This window comes from Macaca fascicularis, chromosome 14 (genome assembly GCF_037993035.2).
Source record: "Macaca fascicularis isolate 582-1 chromosome 14, T2T-MFA8v1.1".
Taxonomy (NCBI): domain Eukaryota; kingdom Metazoa; phylum Chordata; class Mammalia; order Primates; family Cercopithecidae; genus Macaca; species Macaca fascicularis.
Window position 1 is genome coordinate 13,247,752 of NC_088388.1, and position 16,290 is coordinate 13,264,041.

The 16,290-nt window shown below is 53.3% G+C and overlaps 1 protein-coding gene and 1 long non-coding RNA gene across 12 annotated transcripts in view; one reads left to right on the plus strand and one right to left on the minus strand.

The window, feature by feature from the left end:
• The window catches only part of LOC123568792 (uncharacterized), a 76,852-nt gene extending 63,618 nt beyond the window's left edge, over positions 1 to 13,234 (plus strand). For 3 of the 4 annotated variants that reach the window (XR_006692340.2, XR_012423189.1, XR_012423188.1), the window contains 2 exons: positions 3,572 to 3,666; positions 12,919 to 13,234. This is a non-coding gene — a long non-coding RNA (uncharacterized lncRNA). The remainder of the gene's footprint in view (positions 1 to 3,571; positions 3,667 to 12,918) is intronic. The other variant, XR_012423187.1, reaches the window with a different exon arrangement.
• Positions 6,088 to 16,290, minus strand: part of CD6 (CD6 molecule) — a 49,829-nt gene continuing 39,626 nt past the window's right edge. For 2 of the 8 annotated variants that reach the window (XM_005577690.4, XM_074013527.1), the window contains 8 exons: positions 15,311 to 15,376; positions 12,896 to 13,036; positions 12,461 to 12,556; positions 10,650 to 10,772; positions 8,925 to 8,996; positions 8,462 to 8,716; positions 8,080 to 8,181; positions 6,088 to 7,217 (listed from right to left, as the gene is read on the minus strand). In XM_005577690.4, the coding sequence (XP_005577747.2) occupies positions 7,153 to 7,217; positions 8,080 to 8,181; positions 8,462 to 8,716; positions 8,925 to 8,996; positions 10,650 to 10,772; positions 12,461 to 12,556; positions 12,896 to 13,036; positions 15,311 to 15,376 (920 nt within the window). In that variant the 3' untranslated portion in view covers positions 6,088 to 7,152. Of the gene's footprint in view, positions 7,218 to 8,079; positions 8,185 to 8,461; positions 8,717 to 8,924; positions 8,997 to 10,649; positions 10,773 to 12,460; positions 12,557 to 12,895; positions 13,037 to 15,310; positions 15,377 to 16,290 lie in introns of all 8 variants that reach the window. The other 6 variants (XM_005577689.4, XM_045371934.2, XM_045371936.2 and 3 more) reach the window with 5 other exon arrangements.

The window sequence follows — 16,290 nt, forward strand, 5'->3', positions numbered from 1 at the left end:
TTCCTCGATGATGTTGGTAAGAGGTGAGCCTCTTTTCATGTCAGGATGCCCGAACTCCGTCAAACTGGTAAACAGCTGAAGGATGTGGTGGGAGATGAACTTTCCACTGAGGCTTCTTTCAACCCATCCCTTCCCTGGGGCTCCCCTGCGCCTCCCTGCTCTGGAGACTCCATCCCATCCTAACAAAGCGAGGACAGGGACCTGGGACGGCGGCCAAGAGAGGTCCACGCCAGACGGCCACACGGGCTCCAGCCGCTCTGTCCGTTCACCAGAACCGTCAAGAGGGTCTTTGAGAGGGCGGAAGTGGAAACCGCAGATGGGGCGATAGCGAGGGGTGGGGGATGGACAGGTGTACGTCGGAGGTGAGGTTTCCAGGGGACAAGGTTAGGGACGAGCAGGTGATGCCCTGCCAAGGAAGGAAAGCCCGTACCTGTGCTCCCTGGGAGGGGCCTCAGAGCCTCGGAGCCACAGCCATGTGGGTCCTGGTGGCATAATCCTGCCAGAGCGTGCTCCTGACCTGGTCCCCTCGGGCTCTCTCAGATATCTGGAGGATGCCAGTTAATTGTGGGGCCTGAAGAACTGTGTGTGGCTCCAGTTGGGCATTGGGAGGCACAGAAGTGAGACTTTGGCATGGATTGTACCTTCACATGGGAAGGAGGAGGGCATGGGCAGCGGCCATACCATGACCGGCTGATAGCCCTGGGAAAAACTCTGAACCTTCTTGAGCCTCAGTTTCCTCAGTCATAAGATGGGGATGGTGCTGGTTCCTCGTGGGGCTGTTGAGAGCATAAATGAGTCAGTATCTGTGCTCAGAACAGTGCCTGATGCCCAGGTTCTGAGTGTGCACGAAGCTATTGTTAATGTCACTGTCATATTGTCATCACGGCTGGAGGCTGCTGCGTTGGAGAATCGTCTCCCATGTTTCTCATCACTCTCCAAGTCCTGAATCCTTCTCCAACTCGTTCCCTCTTCTCCATCTCCCAATGCTAACCACCCCCCACCCCCCGACTGGCCTCCCTTCAGGCCCCAGCTCCGTCAAACCTCCCTCCACTTCATAGCGGCAACCCTTCTAGAGCATCCATCTCATCGGATCACTTCCCTGCCTTCGAAACTGCTCCCGACTCCCAACACCTTTAAGACAATGACAAGGGTCAAGTTACACAAGACCCTTGGAGATGCTCCCTATGCTCTTTCCCACCTGCGCACCCCCTTTTCCCCTGGGCTTCAGGCAGCATGCACCATACTTGCACATGTTGCTACTGAGAACATCCTTCACTCTTCCATCCAGCAAACTCCTACGCATCCTTCAATGGCCGACTTGATTGTTCCCTCTTTTGTCATGCTTTTCCCAATAAACCCTGGCAGAGTTAGTGGCTCCTTCCTCTCTGTCCACACAGCCTCTGTAGTGGTGTGGTGGAGTCCTATGTGAGGCAAAAGGTATCTGCTTGGACAGCATGTGGGAGAAAACTCAAATACGGGTAGCATCACTCTGCCCTTGGGAACGTTCTGTGGGATACTAGAGAAGTAAAAAGAAGCAAGGAGCCCAAGACGGTGCCTGGATGTCATTTCTGTATACGAAGGTGTAGGCAGCAAGAGGGCTTCACATCTGCTTGTTTCTACATCAGAGACACAGTTGTGTTCACCTGGGGTGGGCCGGGTGGGGAGGAAGGGGCAGGGTGGAGGGGGCAAGATTTTAATGGTATGAATTCATGTTGTTGGAGTTTTAATGATGTTAAGGTATTTCCCATTTTAAAAACAGAAAGGGTCCAGCACAGTGGCTCACGCCTGTAATCCCAGCACTTTGGGAGGCCTAAGCAGGATGATCACTTGAGGTCAGGAGTTCAAGACCCGTCTGGCCAACATGATGAAACCCCATCTCCACTAAAAATACAAAACTTAGCTGGGCATGGTGACGTGTGCCTGTAATCCCAGCTACTCGGGAGGCTGAGGCAGGAGAATTGCTTGAACCTGGGATGCAGAGGTCGCAGTGAGATGAGACTGTGCCACTGCACTCCAGCCTGAGTTACAGAGCAAGACTCCATCTCAAAAAAGAAAAAGAAAAGAAAAGAAAAAAAGAAAAGAGAGAGAAAGAGAAGGAAGGGAGGAAGGAAGGAGAGAAGGGATGGAGGGAGGGAGGGAGGGTGGGGAGGGAGGAAGGGAGATAAAGAGGGAAGGAGGGAGAAAGGTAGGGAGGAGGGCAGACAGGGAGGGAGAGAGTGGGGGAAAGGAAAGAGCAGTCGCTTAGGAAGACGCCTGTACGTGAGTCTGCCCTGCTCTGGCTCCAAACCAGATGTTCTTCCGGCAGCGTTAGAGCAGCTCGTTGAAATGGTGGGCTTTGTTTCAGGCCCACCATGTATGAAAAACGAATCCCCAGCAGCTAAAATCTCACCCCGTGTGGCAAGGTACCCACAGGATGAACAGTTTCCAGGATCTGAGGGAACGGAGGGTCCACAGCTCCTGTCTGTCTCCTCCTGGGTGTTTGTTCAGCCAAGGGAAGTAGTGGGCTGGGTTGCCCCTTGTCTTTCTCTTTGCTGCTGAGCACACACTTAAGTTCATGGGGGTTAAACATGCTCATGATGAGCCCTCGCTGTGCAGCGTGGTGTTTTCACATTGGGGCTTTGGCATTAGGTGGAAAAGTTGTGCTACCTGCCAAGCTGTGTGGCTTCTGGCTAGTCACCTAACCTCTCTGGGCTTCGGTTGCCCTATTTACAAATTAGGGAGAATAATACCTTCTCAGAGTGCCCTTATGAGGATTGCATGAAACAACACATGCTTGGCACATAGTAAATGCTACCCACCATCATCATCACCATAGTGATGAATGGCAGTTACTGGTCTCTCTCTGCCCCAGGTCCTGTAAACTCCCCGAGGGCAAGGGCCAGGCTCCAGTCCTTTCTGTGCCTCCCAGAGCTCAGCACAGAGCTGGCTCTATAAGGGTGCCCTGATAGTGTTGATTTTACATTCCCGAACCCCACATCCCAGAATGCAGCCAGTGCCTGTGCTGTTGGTGGGCAGACAGGCCGGTGTCTCCAGATTCTAGGCCGGGGCTCTGGTAATGCCCAGCCATGTGGCTGTGGTGGCACAGGGACACTGGAAGAGTCATGATTAACACTCAGACTCTGAAGCTAGGCTGTATTTAAGTCCCAGCACTGTCATTATTTAGCTGTGTGACCTTGGTATTTTATTTAACCTCTCTGGGCCTCAATTTTCTCACCCATGAAATGGGGTTGTGAGACTCGACCATCCCTCATCTCCTCTCAAGCTGGACCTCCCTTGACCTCTCGAGCTGTGCAGTTTCTTGCTCTGTCTTTGCTTGTGTCATTCCCTCGGCCTGGAATGCTCTTCCCTGTCCACGTCCATGGTTCACTCCTATTCATCCTCCACAGCCCAGATCAGGCGTCAGCTTCCGAGGAATTCCCTGTGCATCACTCTCTGCCTGAGCTTGCAGAGCTGTCAGTCAAATTGCTGGGTGCTTCCGTTCTGGGACAGCCCTTCCCCCCACGCCAATGTTTCTGAAACCACTGGGTTCTGTTGCCAAGTCCATTGGGCCTCTTTGTGTTTCCTCTTCCAGATCCTTGAGGCGTATTATAACGAGGTCTCCCAGGAGTGGCGGGGAAGCCACCTGCTTATGTTTGCGACTTCCCTGGCAGGCTGGTGCTCCTTCAGGTCAGAACCTGGCTGTCATTCATCTCAGCTTTCCCAGTCCCAGCACAGGCCTGGCCCGTGTCGGCTCAGTAAGGAGCAGGTCCCAGGTCTGAGTTCCTGGGAGGCACAGAGAAGGGGCCAGCTGGGATCAGCCTCCTACTGTGTGCGACGCTGTGTCTCCAGACTGCCCAGGGCTGGGGCAGAGCGTCCCAATTTCTCTGAGACTGTGGGGGTGGGGGCCTGGGTGGGAGAGCTGGGGTGAGAGAGGCAGCTCCGGGGAGGCTGGAGAAATGGGGGTGACTCAGAAGGCATTGCCATCTCCCTGTGTGAGCCGGGGCGGGCATGGGGTGGGGAAAGATGGAATTGTGACTCTGTTACTAATTCTCAGTGGCCTTGGACAGGTCCTTTCCCACCCTAGGTCTCACTGTCCTCACCTGTAAAATGAGAGTGGGACAAGCCGTTCTCCATGTTCCCCCAGCCCCCGCCCTGCCCCACCCCCAGCACTAACGCACTGGAGACCCAGGCGCTGCTGAGTGTCTCCTCGCTTCCCCTTTCTCCTTTTAAAGCGTGCTCTTACCTGCAGTGATTAATCTACCAATGACGGGGGCATTTACTGCCAACCCTGTAACCCTCACCACCACCTGCGAGCTACCCACGACTGCCCACACATTCTACAGACCAACTTACAGCAAACAAAGGCTCAGAGATGTTGAGTGGTTTGCCTGAGGCCACACAGCCAGGATGGGTGGAGTGGGGAGCTGAACCCAGGCATTCACAAGCCCCCTGCCCCTGAGTCTGCCCCACCTACCCCAGCAGTGGCTCCTCCCCTAGGAATCCCCCGCCACCCTGGGGAGGGTTCAGAAGGCCCGAGGAGGGGGGCCCATTGCTGCCAGCCACATCCTGTGACGGTTGCCCTGGGGAGCGCGGCTTTCTCTCTACCTCTGGGACAGGTGAATGGAAAGCAGGCCCCGCCTAGCCCCACAGTCCCACCTCCTTCATCACCCGCCCTTCCTGGGAGGGCTCTGAGAAAACCTGAGCCCCAACCCTCACCCTGCAGGCAGAGCTGGGCACTGGCCATGGCAGCAGGACGAAAGTCACAGCCCTGAGTGGGCAGAGGACTGGAGGAAATGCCGATTCCTCTGTGCAGATCCGCTCCAGTCCCCTCCAGCTCCACCGGCCTCATCCCCACCTCCTTCTGGGGTGGTGCAGCCCTTTGCCGGACAACTCTAAGCATACAACTCCCTGGAATTAGCCTACCTTTGAAGCTGTTGGGGGCTCAGGCGGGAACTCATTCAGCGCAGTAACCCCTGCCACTGAGCCCAGGGCCGCTGTGGAGCAGCCCAGGGAGGCAATGAGGTTGAGTTCTCATAGACTCTGCCTCTGAGTCTGTCAGATTCTGTTTTCCTATCCCCAGTATTAAAAAAATGTCTTTGCGATAGAGTCTCACTCTCACCCAGGCTGGAGTGCAGTGATGTGATCATGGCTCACTACAGCCTCAAATTCCTGGGCTCAATTTCCCTCCCTGCTTCAGCCTCCCAAGTAGCTGAGACTACAGGTGTGTACCACCACACCTGGATGATTTTCAATATTTATTTTTATTTTTTGGTAGAGATGGGATCTCACTATGTTGCCCAGGCTGGTCTCGAACTTCTGGGTTAAAGTGATCCTCCTGACATGGCCTCTGCTGAGAATTACAGGCGTGAACCACTGTGCCCGGCCTGCCCAGTGATTTTTATGGCACTGAGCCACAGTGGGTTTTCCAATTCCCCAGCATTTCCACCTAAACAGATAGAGTTGCCCCCACCATTGCCCCGACCTGACTTCTCCCCCGCATGCACACACACGCATGCACACACACACACACACACACTCTGCACATGGAGCAGTTGCTGTTGGTGCTCTTCTTGGACCATTGCCATGGAAGATGGCTTCTTATAGCACGTGCCTCTGACCCTCTGCCTGTGGCTTCTCCAGACACAGCACGCGCTCAGCTCACTCACAAGCCGCTCGGTAGTGCTGGAGCTGGGGGTTAATGCTCCTCAACCAATGACAGGCAGACAGGGTGGGTCAATATCCCAGCTCCCTGCCCCCTTGGTGGGACAATTCTGAGGTGTGTCTCCCAGAGGTCCCCAGCACCACTGAGCCCTGGCTGCCCATAATAGCAACCTGTTCGTGAACATTGTCTTCCTTCCTTCCCCCTTTTCCTTCCTCATTTTCTTACTGCTGCTCCCTGGGATTACTTCCCATATAAAAGATTTGAGCTCAACTCTTTGTCTCATTGGTATCCAACATATGCCACACACACACACATGCATGCACATACATGCCACACACACGCACATACATGCCACACACGCATGCACATACATGCCACACACGCATGCACACACACATGCAGCCTGGGTTCTATGACGTTTAAGAAATTGTCATTCCACGCCCTGGTTTAATTCAGCAATTCAGTTTAATCTCAGGATACTCAGAGCAGGACAACAAAACCTGGTCTGAGCCCGTGGACCTCTCTCTGGGGGCTGCACGGAGACATTCGCAGCCCTGAGTACAACACTGCGTATTCATGCATCCCTCCCAGGAGCATCCTCATCAATTCGAGGAGACACATGGGGACTCGGGGCCTAGTGCAGCTTCTGAGCCCCTTCCTGGAAGACATCTCTATGCTCCTGCCCCCATGGGGACTGGGCCCCTATCTCTGGGGTCTGTGGTGGGGCTGGGCTGGAATCTTCTTTGTAAACCATAGGAAACTCAGAATAAACACCCATTGTCCAGGGACAGTCACTGTAGAACTGGTCTGTGCCCCTGGCGGACTTGGAGTGTCTCTGGGGCAGGACTGGCCTTGGGCCCCAGTTCCTTGGTTGGGGGTACACAGTCAACCTGTCATTGTCAGCTGGTTGTGCCCAGGAAGGCTGTATTCCCTGCCCAGGTACAGTTACCACCCCGAGCAAAGCCTGGGACAGCTGGTGTGCTATCCCGTCCCAACACTGATAGGTGTTGTCACCTATCAGTGACAACAGCCCAGCAGCCCCTAGTGCGTGGGTCCTCCTGCAGCAGCACTGGCATGGGGGCCCAGTTCTGCCCCTCCCAGGACTTCTGGACCCTGAAGTGTCAGAAACTCAGGGAATCAAAGCGTTGGACACTTGAGGTTTGGAAGGGGCCTCCAGAGTCATCCAGTCCAGCTCTCCAACTCCCCTCCACCAGCTGCTGAGAGGTAGCCCAGACTCTGCTTGTTCATCCCCGAGACAGAGGGGTCACACCTGTTGGAGGCAGCATCCTCCCTGGGGCTGCTATCTGGGGCTGGGGGAGGGCGGTGCCAGCAGGTTTGGCTTGATGGATGGAGACTGAGCAGTACAAGGTGTGACGTTTCCTTCCATCTCTCCAAGAGAGGACTCTCAGCCCCATGGGGAGGTAGCTGGGAGGGAGGGGAAGGGGAAAGGGAGTAGGTAGAGCAGGAGGCCAGAGGGTCGGAGCCACCCCAGGAGCCTCGGCTGGCCCGGCCTAGGCTGCGCCGATGTCATCGTAGTCATCGTTGTCGGTGGAGTCAGGCTGAGGGCTGGGGGACCCTGTGGGCAGAGAGGCCCAGGTTAGTGGGAGACCCAGTCATTGCCCCTGCTGCCCCGCGGGACAGAGCTGAGTGGGTCTGGCTCCACATCACTATCCCCGTGGGATGCTACATGAAGCTATCTGATCATCTTGCTTCCGGCCATGTCCCTGGCTGGGACATCAGCACTAAGGGAAGAGCCTTGTCTGTCTGGTTCAGGGCTGTGGTCTCCACGATAGCACACTGCACGACATGGTGGACGGCTGAATGCTAGGAGCCCCTCTGCTACCACAGTCTCCCCCAAGGGGCCAACCAGCTGCTTCTGCTTGAATGCCTCCACTAACAGGGAGCTCACTTCTTATCAAAGCAACCTGTTTGACTATTTCTTCATCCCGTCCACATCCATTTTCCCCACCTCTTCGTATTCTTGTTGTGTTTGTGTTTGTTCTTTTGCAGAGAGAGAGTCTCACTCTGACCCTGTGGTGGCACGATCCATAGTGATACGATCATAGCTCACTGCAGCCTGGATCTCCTGGGCTCACACCTCCCACCTCAGCCTCCTGAGGAGCTAGGACTACAGGCACATGCTACTACGCTCAGCTAATAATTAGTTTTTAGTTTTGTAGAGACTGGGTCTTGCTATGTTCCCGGGGCTAGTCTTAAACTCCTGGCCTCAAGCAATTTTCCTGCCTTGTGCTGGGATTACAGCCTTGAGCTACCATGCCTGGCCTTGCTTTGTTTTTTAAAAAGTTATTTTCCCTCTCTTCTTTCACCCTTTCTTTCTCCTTTTCCCCTTGAGTTAATGCATCCAATAGTTCCCCACTCATCTACTCCCCAGTGCCTCTCTGTCCCCCTCCCAAAATCCTTTCCCCAGATATTGGCACCTGGACAGCCAAACTGCTCCTCCGAAGGGGGCTGGGGTGGTGGCTGGAAGTTCTGGTACCACTCCCCGGATGAGGTGCTGGAGCTGTCATCAGCCGAGGGCCCTGCTGGAAACCCCCAGAACCAGTCACCCGCTGCCAGCACACAGCCACTTCTCAAGTTGCCAGAGCTGGGGGGCCCACGTGACTCACAAGAGCCAAGTCCCTAGCTTGACAAATGACAAAGCGAAGGCCCAGAGATGGGAGGAGACTTCTCCAAGGGCACACAGCGAATGGCTGTGGGACTGGGTAGAATCCTGACCTCGGCCTGGCTCAGGGCTCCCAGCTTCACGCCCCCTCCAGCCAGGCTGGCTATGGGATGGGGTTCGGGGGAGGCACAGCTTACCTGAAAAGGCTGGCTGGGTGCTGGCCAGCTCCAAGTTTGGGGGCTGCTCCGGGAAGGAACTCCTCTCTGAAGAAAACACCTGGGGGTTCCATGGAGGTGGCTTGCTTCTGGGACTATTGCAGTAATCCTCCCCCGAAGAGGTGCTCGACTCACTGTTGCTCCTCGGGTGATACTGAGGACCCAGGGATGGCGGGTCTGTAATGCAGTGTCCAGGGTTGGCAGCTGGGATGTGGGAGGCATGCAGCTCTTCAAGTCCTAAGCCAGGAAACGGAGAATGGTGACAAAAGAAGCCATGCAGCAAGAACACTTTAAGTCAGACTTCAGAAAGCACTTACTGTCTATAGGATTGATTAAAGTCCAGAAAGACTCATTGAGGGAGGCTCCTGCTGGAAGGTCTCAAGGTGAGCTGAGCTACTGTCTGGAGGTGGGGCTGCCATTCACCCCCCTCCCCAACCTGACTCACCTTCCTCCAAGGGTGGCATCTGGAACCTGCTCTGCTGGACCTCCTCATCTGTGACCCGATGCCGCTGGGAATCTGCAAGCAGAGGCAGTGGTGGAGAAGGGTGAAGGCTCAACCTCATCATTTAGGAGCCTGGAGAAGGGACTGGATTTCCTTGGGCCTGGGGTGGCTGAACAGGGTGGGAGGACAACTCTAGAGGCAGAGAGGGCTTAGCATTTCCCATCAAATTGCAGGTTCATATCCCAATCCAACAGACCCTTCACCTCAATCTAGGGCCAACGTGTTTAACTAGCCTGGGGCCAGAAACTCTAGTGCCCTGCAATCTCCCAGCCCCCAGCCCCAGCTGTCCCTCCTACTACTTAGAGAGGTATCAGGAGTCTGGGTTCTGTCCTTGTGACCTGGCAGCTCTAGGCAGGAGAAGGACAGATGTTTGCTCCTTCAAGAAGCCTTCCTAGAGTGAAACCCAGATGGTCTGGAATTACTGCATCACAGGCTCTGTGGCATCTTCAAGTTTCAGAAACAGATTTGTAGAGTCTGGAGAATATGATTGTCTGGGATCTTGGAGTTAGCTCTTTTGAATCTGGTACCACTGACTTTTAATTTCAATGTTATAGCATCGTGGACTTTTAGTCTTGCATCTTACATGCCTGGGCTCACAACCTCAGGTTTGATAGACACTTCATCCCTGTGGCTCCCAAACATTGGTCCTCAGGCCAGAAGAAGTGGAATCATCTGTGTCCCAGCCCCAGAAGCCCTGGGTTAGCAGGCGGGGCCGGGACAGCTGTCTGTTGCCCAATATCCATTCTGGCTTTTATCTGGACACAGCTGCCCAGGACAGAGATTTCGTTTCCCTGCCTCTCTTGCAGCTAGTGGGTTTGTGTGCTGGGTGCTGGGTTGTGAGCGGGAATGCTGTGGCCATCTCCAGCATCCTGTCTTTCCCTTGCCCTTGCCTGGAATGTGGACATGCAGGTGAGCCATTCTGGACCATGCAGATGAAGGCAACATCTTAGGGACTACACAGCAACAAGAAAGAAGGGGCTGGGTCCCTGCCAACCTCTCAGGATCCTGTCATTTGGAGCCTTCGGTCACACACAGCCAAACTCATCCTGACTGATACATTAGGTGTGGGGAGGGGCTCAGGAATTGTTGACAAGCTCCCAAGTGATTCCACAATAGGGTGTGGGATGCGCTGGTCTATTCCAACCTCCCAGCATTGCCCGGGCCCTGCCTTCAGCGTTATCTTTCCTCTTCCTATCCCAGAAGGCAAAGAAAAGAGCCAGCTATGAGGCGCAAGCTGGCATGAGAGTGGAGGTAAAGAAGTGGGTGGGGCTGATGGGATCAGACAGGGCAGGATGGGACATGGAGGGATATGGGCGGGCAAGAACCCCTGCCAACTGTGTGTCTCATCTGCACTCCCCCATCTCTCACACAGAGAGCCATCTTTAGGTGAGTGTCAAAGGCCTGGTTTTAAGACCCTACATGGCCGGAGACAAACATGGGAGAGACAGAGGTCAGAGCGGAGATGTCCTGAGACATCAAGATGACCCCAGGGTCACAAAGCACTGTGAAAACGTCAATGTGGGACCATTTACAGTCAATCCAGTGGGTAACCAGGGGGATTCTGTCCACGTCATGCAGGGGTTACTAGGTGGGACTACTGACGGTCCCCTCGGGGTCCCCTCCCTGATTCAGGCAGGTGGGCCCTCGGGAACCCAGCCAGGCACTCACTGTAGAAGGTGGTCAGGGCCACAGGAGGTTGGGCGCTGAAGTCATAGTGCTCATAGTCTGAGTCCGAGCCAGAGTCTGAGTCCTCAGGGGGCGGGGCCTGGACCTCGATGGGCAGCATGAAAACTGGGGAGAGAACAGAGTCGGGGGCATGGCAAAGTGGTGGGCAGAAAGGTATAGGGAGAGATGGTAGAGAGTATGAACAGCAGAGGTGAGAGGCAGAGTGGCAGGAGAGCACCAAGTAGCCCTTTTTTTTTTCTTTTCTGGGACAGGGTCTCACTCTGTTGTCCAGGCTGGAGTACAGTGGTGCCATCACAGCTCACTGCAGCACTGACCTCCTGGGCTCAGGTGATCCTCCCACCTCAGTCTCCCTAGTAGCTGAGACCACAGGCATGCACCATCACACCCAGCTAATGTTTGAATTGAGAAAGGTTTTCACAATGTTGCCCAGGCTGGTCTCAAACTCCTGGGCTCAAGCGATCCATCCCCCTCGGCCTCCCAAAGTGCTGGGACTACAGGCATCCACCACCGTGCCCGGCCTGGGTAGCCCATCTTGCACAAACCACCCAGTCTGAAGTTTCTAGGCTGCCTTCATTCATTTCCAATATGGAGAACTAAACATTTATTTAGCAAACGCTTAACACAGTACTTGCTATATGTAAGGCACTATTCTAACACTTACAAGTATTACCTCATTTAACCCTCATGATAACTCTGTGAAGTAGGTACATTACCATCCCCATTTTACCTTGGAGGGAACTGAGGCACAGACAGGTTCTTACCTGGCCCAGAGCCGGCAGTCTGGCTCTAAACCTCTAGACTGTGCTATTCGGTGAGCAACTGCCCTGTGCTAAGCCTTGTGCTAGATGCTGTATTCACATTCTCTTCTCAAATATATGGACACTCTGTGCAAAGGATATTTACAATATTTGGCTGAGTTTTGTATTGGTTTTTATGTCATTGAACTCTTTCCCATAAAGGTGATTGAATATATTCATAATGCAAGGTGATTAAGCTCAAATTCCTCTGCAAGACTTTCAAGAGGCAGAAGTCCATATCTCATAAAGGATGAATGACTGACCTATTTTTTGTTTTTTGAGACAGAGTCTTGCTGTGTCTCCCAGGCTGGAGTGCAGTGACGTGATCTCAGCTCACTGCAACCTCCGCCTCCCAGGTTCAAGCGATTCTCCTGCCTCAGCTTCCCAAGTAGCTGGGATTACAGGTGCACACCACCACACCCCGCTAATTTTTGCATTTTTAGTAGAAACGAGGTTTCACCATGTTGGCCAGGTTGGTCTCCAACTCCTGACCTCAAGTGATCTGCCCACCTCAGGCTCCCAAAGTGCTGGGATTACAGGCGTGAGCCACTGTGCCTGGGCCCAATTTTTTTTTTTGCTTAGAAAACATGAAATATGAAATAAAACCACATTCTAGGAGAATCTTGATGGGGCTTCGCAAGGCCAATTGGGCAGGATGCTGACAGGGATGATGATATCACAAGCCTACCAGCCAAATAGCAGAGCAAAGCAGAACAGAGTTTTCCTCTGAGAACCAAGATCTAGACCGTGCTTAGCCTATATTTGTCCAGAATTCAAAACTCTAGAGTCCTAGTGTGACTGAATTGGAAGTCATCTGCCCTTCAACGTCTAGGGATGACTTGAGCCTGCTCAAGGTCCCAGGGCTGTGAATGGGCTGGCCCAGATCTCATCTCCAGCCGTATGTACGTCTTGGACCTAAGCAGTGCTGACCTTCCAGAAAGTGCACCCTTCTTGTCCTCCCCAGCCCTCCCACACCCAGGATGGGGGACATCCTACCTTCTTTGGGGATGGTGATGGGGACCGGTTGATAGCTATTGCTCCCTGCTGGGTTGGTGGTGGGTAGGTGCTGGTGGTTCACCATTACGGGGAGGGCTGAGGGAGGGGAGGCAGAAATTCTACAAGTCATTTTTTTGCCCTCTCCCAGTCTACCTGGTTCCATTCTGTTCTCATCGAGACACCACCCTCCTCATTCCCCCAACACTTGCAGGCACGCGCACGCGCACACACACACGCACACACATGCACAGAGCCTGGTCCTCCCCGCTGGTGGGTACACGACTGCTGGGCATGCTGGTAAAATCCTTTCCACCATGGGGAGTTCCCCAGGGCCAGGGTCTGGTGGCCATTGCTGGACCACACCACTGCTGCGGAGGTTCTGCCGAGGCCCACACCCCCCTGGGATGGCAGTGGCTCCCAGAACCTTGCACTTACCATATTTTCCTTTAATTCTCAAGAGGATGAAGGCTATGAAGATGAGGGAGCCAAGGAGAAGAATTCCCAGAACGATGGAGGAGATGAAGAGCATTAGCTCCCGAGATTCCTTGTTCTCTAGTTTCACTGTCACAGAAGATTCTGGAAACAAGAATTCCAATGCAGGAAGAGGAATGGGCACTCAACCTTCTTTTTGCCTTTCCATTCTCTATAAAGCTGACCTGCTTCCCTTTTTATGTTATCTTCCTCCTTGCTTTCTTTTTCCATTTTTTCCCAACTTCTTTTAAGTGGGTGGTATACATTAGGGGCTCAATAAATGCATACTGCATGCATGATTAATTGATTAAATGAATTACTGCCTGAAATACAACTCTGGCCACCAGGTTGCAGAGATCTATCTGTCTGCTAGCTCTTCAGTATTTAGTCTTTGTTCAATAGACAATTATTGAGTACCCTGTGTGCCTGGCACTAGACCCTGGGGCTACACATATGACAACAGTATCATAGGCCTTGCAGGGCTTTGTCTAGTGGAGAGGTCAATAAGTACCCCAATCCAATATGGTGAGGTACCTGCTGTGATGGAGGTTTGAACAGCGACACTGGAGGCATGAGGCCGTATAAAAGGCACCCCATTCTCTGTGAGGGAAGCCCAAGGCTGACTTCCCAGAGATGGCGACTCTGAGCCACCTCTGGCAGTGAACAGACCATCAGGAGAGCTGTGCCTGAGACCCCCTCCTTCCCACCAGACATCCCCTCCACGAGGACAGGAGTGGGGTCTGGGATTCAGGGTCTCCCGCCTCTGCAGCCCCACTCTGGGGTGACTTCTTGCCTTCCCCCTCCCTCAGCCTCCCCTCTGCTTGAAAGAATGCAAAGCACAAGAATGGATACAGGGGGCAGTGAGGAGGGTGCCTGGAGTGAGCAGACCACAGGGCTAGATGACTAGTAGTGACAGCGACGGGGAGGGAGATGAGATCATCCAGACCTCCTTGCTGGAAGCAGTGTCTGCTTCCCCAGGAGAGAACCTGCTCCCTGTCTTCATTTTCTCTTCTCCCCTTTCTGTCTGCAAATGGGGAAGTTTGGGCCAGGATGGGAGCTGGATCTGGCAGCAAGAAGTAGATGTGAGAGTGAGGCTGGGTGTTGCAGCCATGGGGAGACCCGTGAATGTGGGCCGAGAGGGCCGTGGCCGAGGGAGGGGCTGATGAACCAAGGACCGGGGCATGGTCCCTGGATCTCTCTTTGTGCTTCACTCTTTGCCCTTCCGGGATGGTGTGGATCCCCACCCCAACTTCAGGAAGAGAAAGTGTGTGCAGGTTGTCTGCAGGGCCTGGCAGGAGCTCGCCCGGCAGCCTGTGCAGTTGTGTGTTTCATTTCCTCTCTGTGCTGTCATCCATGGCTAGGGCCTCTGTGCCCTCTCCCCAAACCCCTGTTCACTGCTTCTGGGGTGTCTGAGAGAAGATGACAGAGAGCTAGGAGGCACAGCAAGGGAGTCTGGGCCAGCCCCTGTGGGTATCCTAGGACTGCAAAGGGGCTCTATGCCTGAACTAAATACTCATAGCAACAGCAGACCTTCAGACAGTTCTTACAGTCTTCGAGGCTCTGTTCTAAGTGCTTTACAAAAATTAATTCACTGGAGCCTCACAGCAATGCTAGGAGAAAGGTGCTATATGCATATCACCCCCATTTTATAATTGAGGCATCTGAGGCTCAGAGAGGTTAAGAGTTGCCCAACAGGACACAGCTAGCAAGAAGCACAGCTGGGATTTGAGTCCTGGGAGTCTGCTCTGATGCCAGCCAAGCTACACACAGCTGGTGGGTAGACCAAGGACGGACCTGGAATTCAGAGCCTTGGTTGTCAATTCTGGCCAGCAATCACTAGCTATGACTTCAGCCTCAGAGCCTCAGCTCCTTTCTTGATGTAAGGATTATACTAAGACCTCTCCCATTTGGCTACAGAGAGGATTAAAGGGTTGGGAAATAATAGCTACAAAGCACTAGGCCCAGTGTTTGGCCTGTTATGAACACAGGGCTGTGTCCCAATGTTCCCGCTACCCAGCTGGGCCAAGATCACCCTACCCCTGCCGCCCCCTGACCCTGACCCCTGCTCGAGGTGGTATCGGCTCTCTCTAGCTCTTTCCTTCTTCCCTCCAGGAGCTCACAGGAAAGTGGGGGAATGGACTCCTGTCCAGGAAGTCTCAGGACTCAGTAATCTACGGGCTGACTTGGCAAGGAGGGGATGTAGAAAGAGTAGAAAGCGACGCCCAGAGAGCCCCCGGGGAGGCAAGTCCATTGGCTGGAAGTGGAGGATGGGGACCAAACCATCCTCAACCCCAACACAGGTGTGCACAGAAACACACACACACACACACACACGTGTCCAAGCTTCTGAGAAACCATGTAGTACCCAGCAACACTTACCTGTGGTGACTGTCTGAACACTTGCAGGGACTTCGGAAGTGGACAGATTGTGCAAACTCCGGGAAGCTGTCAGAAAGCACCGCCCAGTCACTCAATGCATGTTACTGAGCACCTACTGTGTGCCAGGCCTTGGGTTAGAAAGTGAATGGGACAGACAAGGAACCCAGAACTAGGGTTGTGCTCCTATCAGGGGCACGTGGCTAAGGAAACTTACATCCCTCCCCTCCTCCCCCCACAGTAAGGAGGAACTCATGGATTAAATGCTGGGAAGGCTCTTTGATTAGAATAAAGGGCTAATAGAATTATCCCTTCTTCCTGCGTAAGCTGCTACAGACCACAAATCCCTGTTCCATTCAGTTTCAGTTTGTTATTAATCGGCCTAGGGAGATGATGAGCTGACATTATCTTCATTATCATCGTCGGCATTCCCGTTGGGCAGGTATGCTCACAAAGATAGGAGCTTAAAAGTCTCTCAGCAGTGACCATCAGGTTTCCCAGCTATCCTGCGAGGTGCCTAGTATCAGCATCCACACTTGTAGGTTAAGGGACTGTTGGAAGCCTCCTTGCCAGTAAATGGCAAAGCTGGAATTTGTAACCAGGTGTCTGAACGCCGTAAGAACGCAAATATCATGTTTCTTCAGATCTATCTAACACTCACATTTTTTCAGACTTTAACACGTCTGAAACTGGGATCATAGCCTCAATCATTACGTTTGGTGGTTTATTTTGGCAGCGTTTGTTCTTCTTTACGGTACATAAAATAATAATGGTGTGACTTATAAACAATGCCATCTTAGATTTGGTGAAATATGGTAAAACCCAAACCATACAGTGCGTATGAGGCTTAGCTGAAATAAGAGCTACTTAGTGCTCAACAATGCCTAGCATATGATCAGGGTTCCAGAAGCTGTCATCGATATTTTTACTAGGGCCTGCTAATATTATTTTTACTATCATCACCAGGCCTGGGATGGCAAATT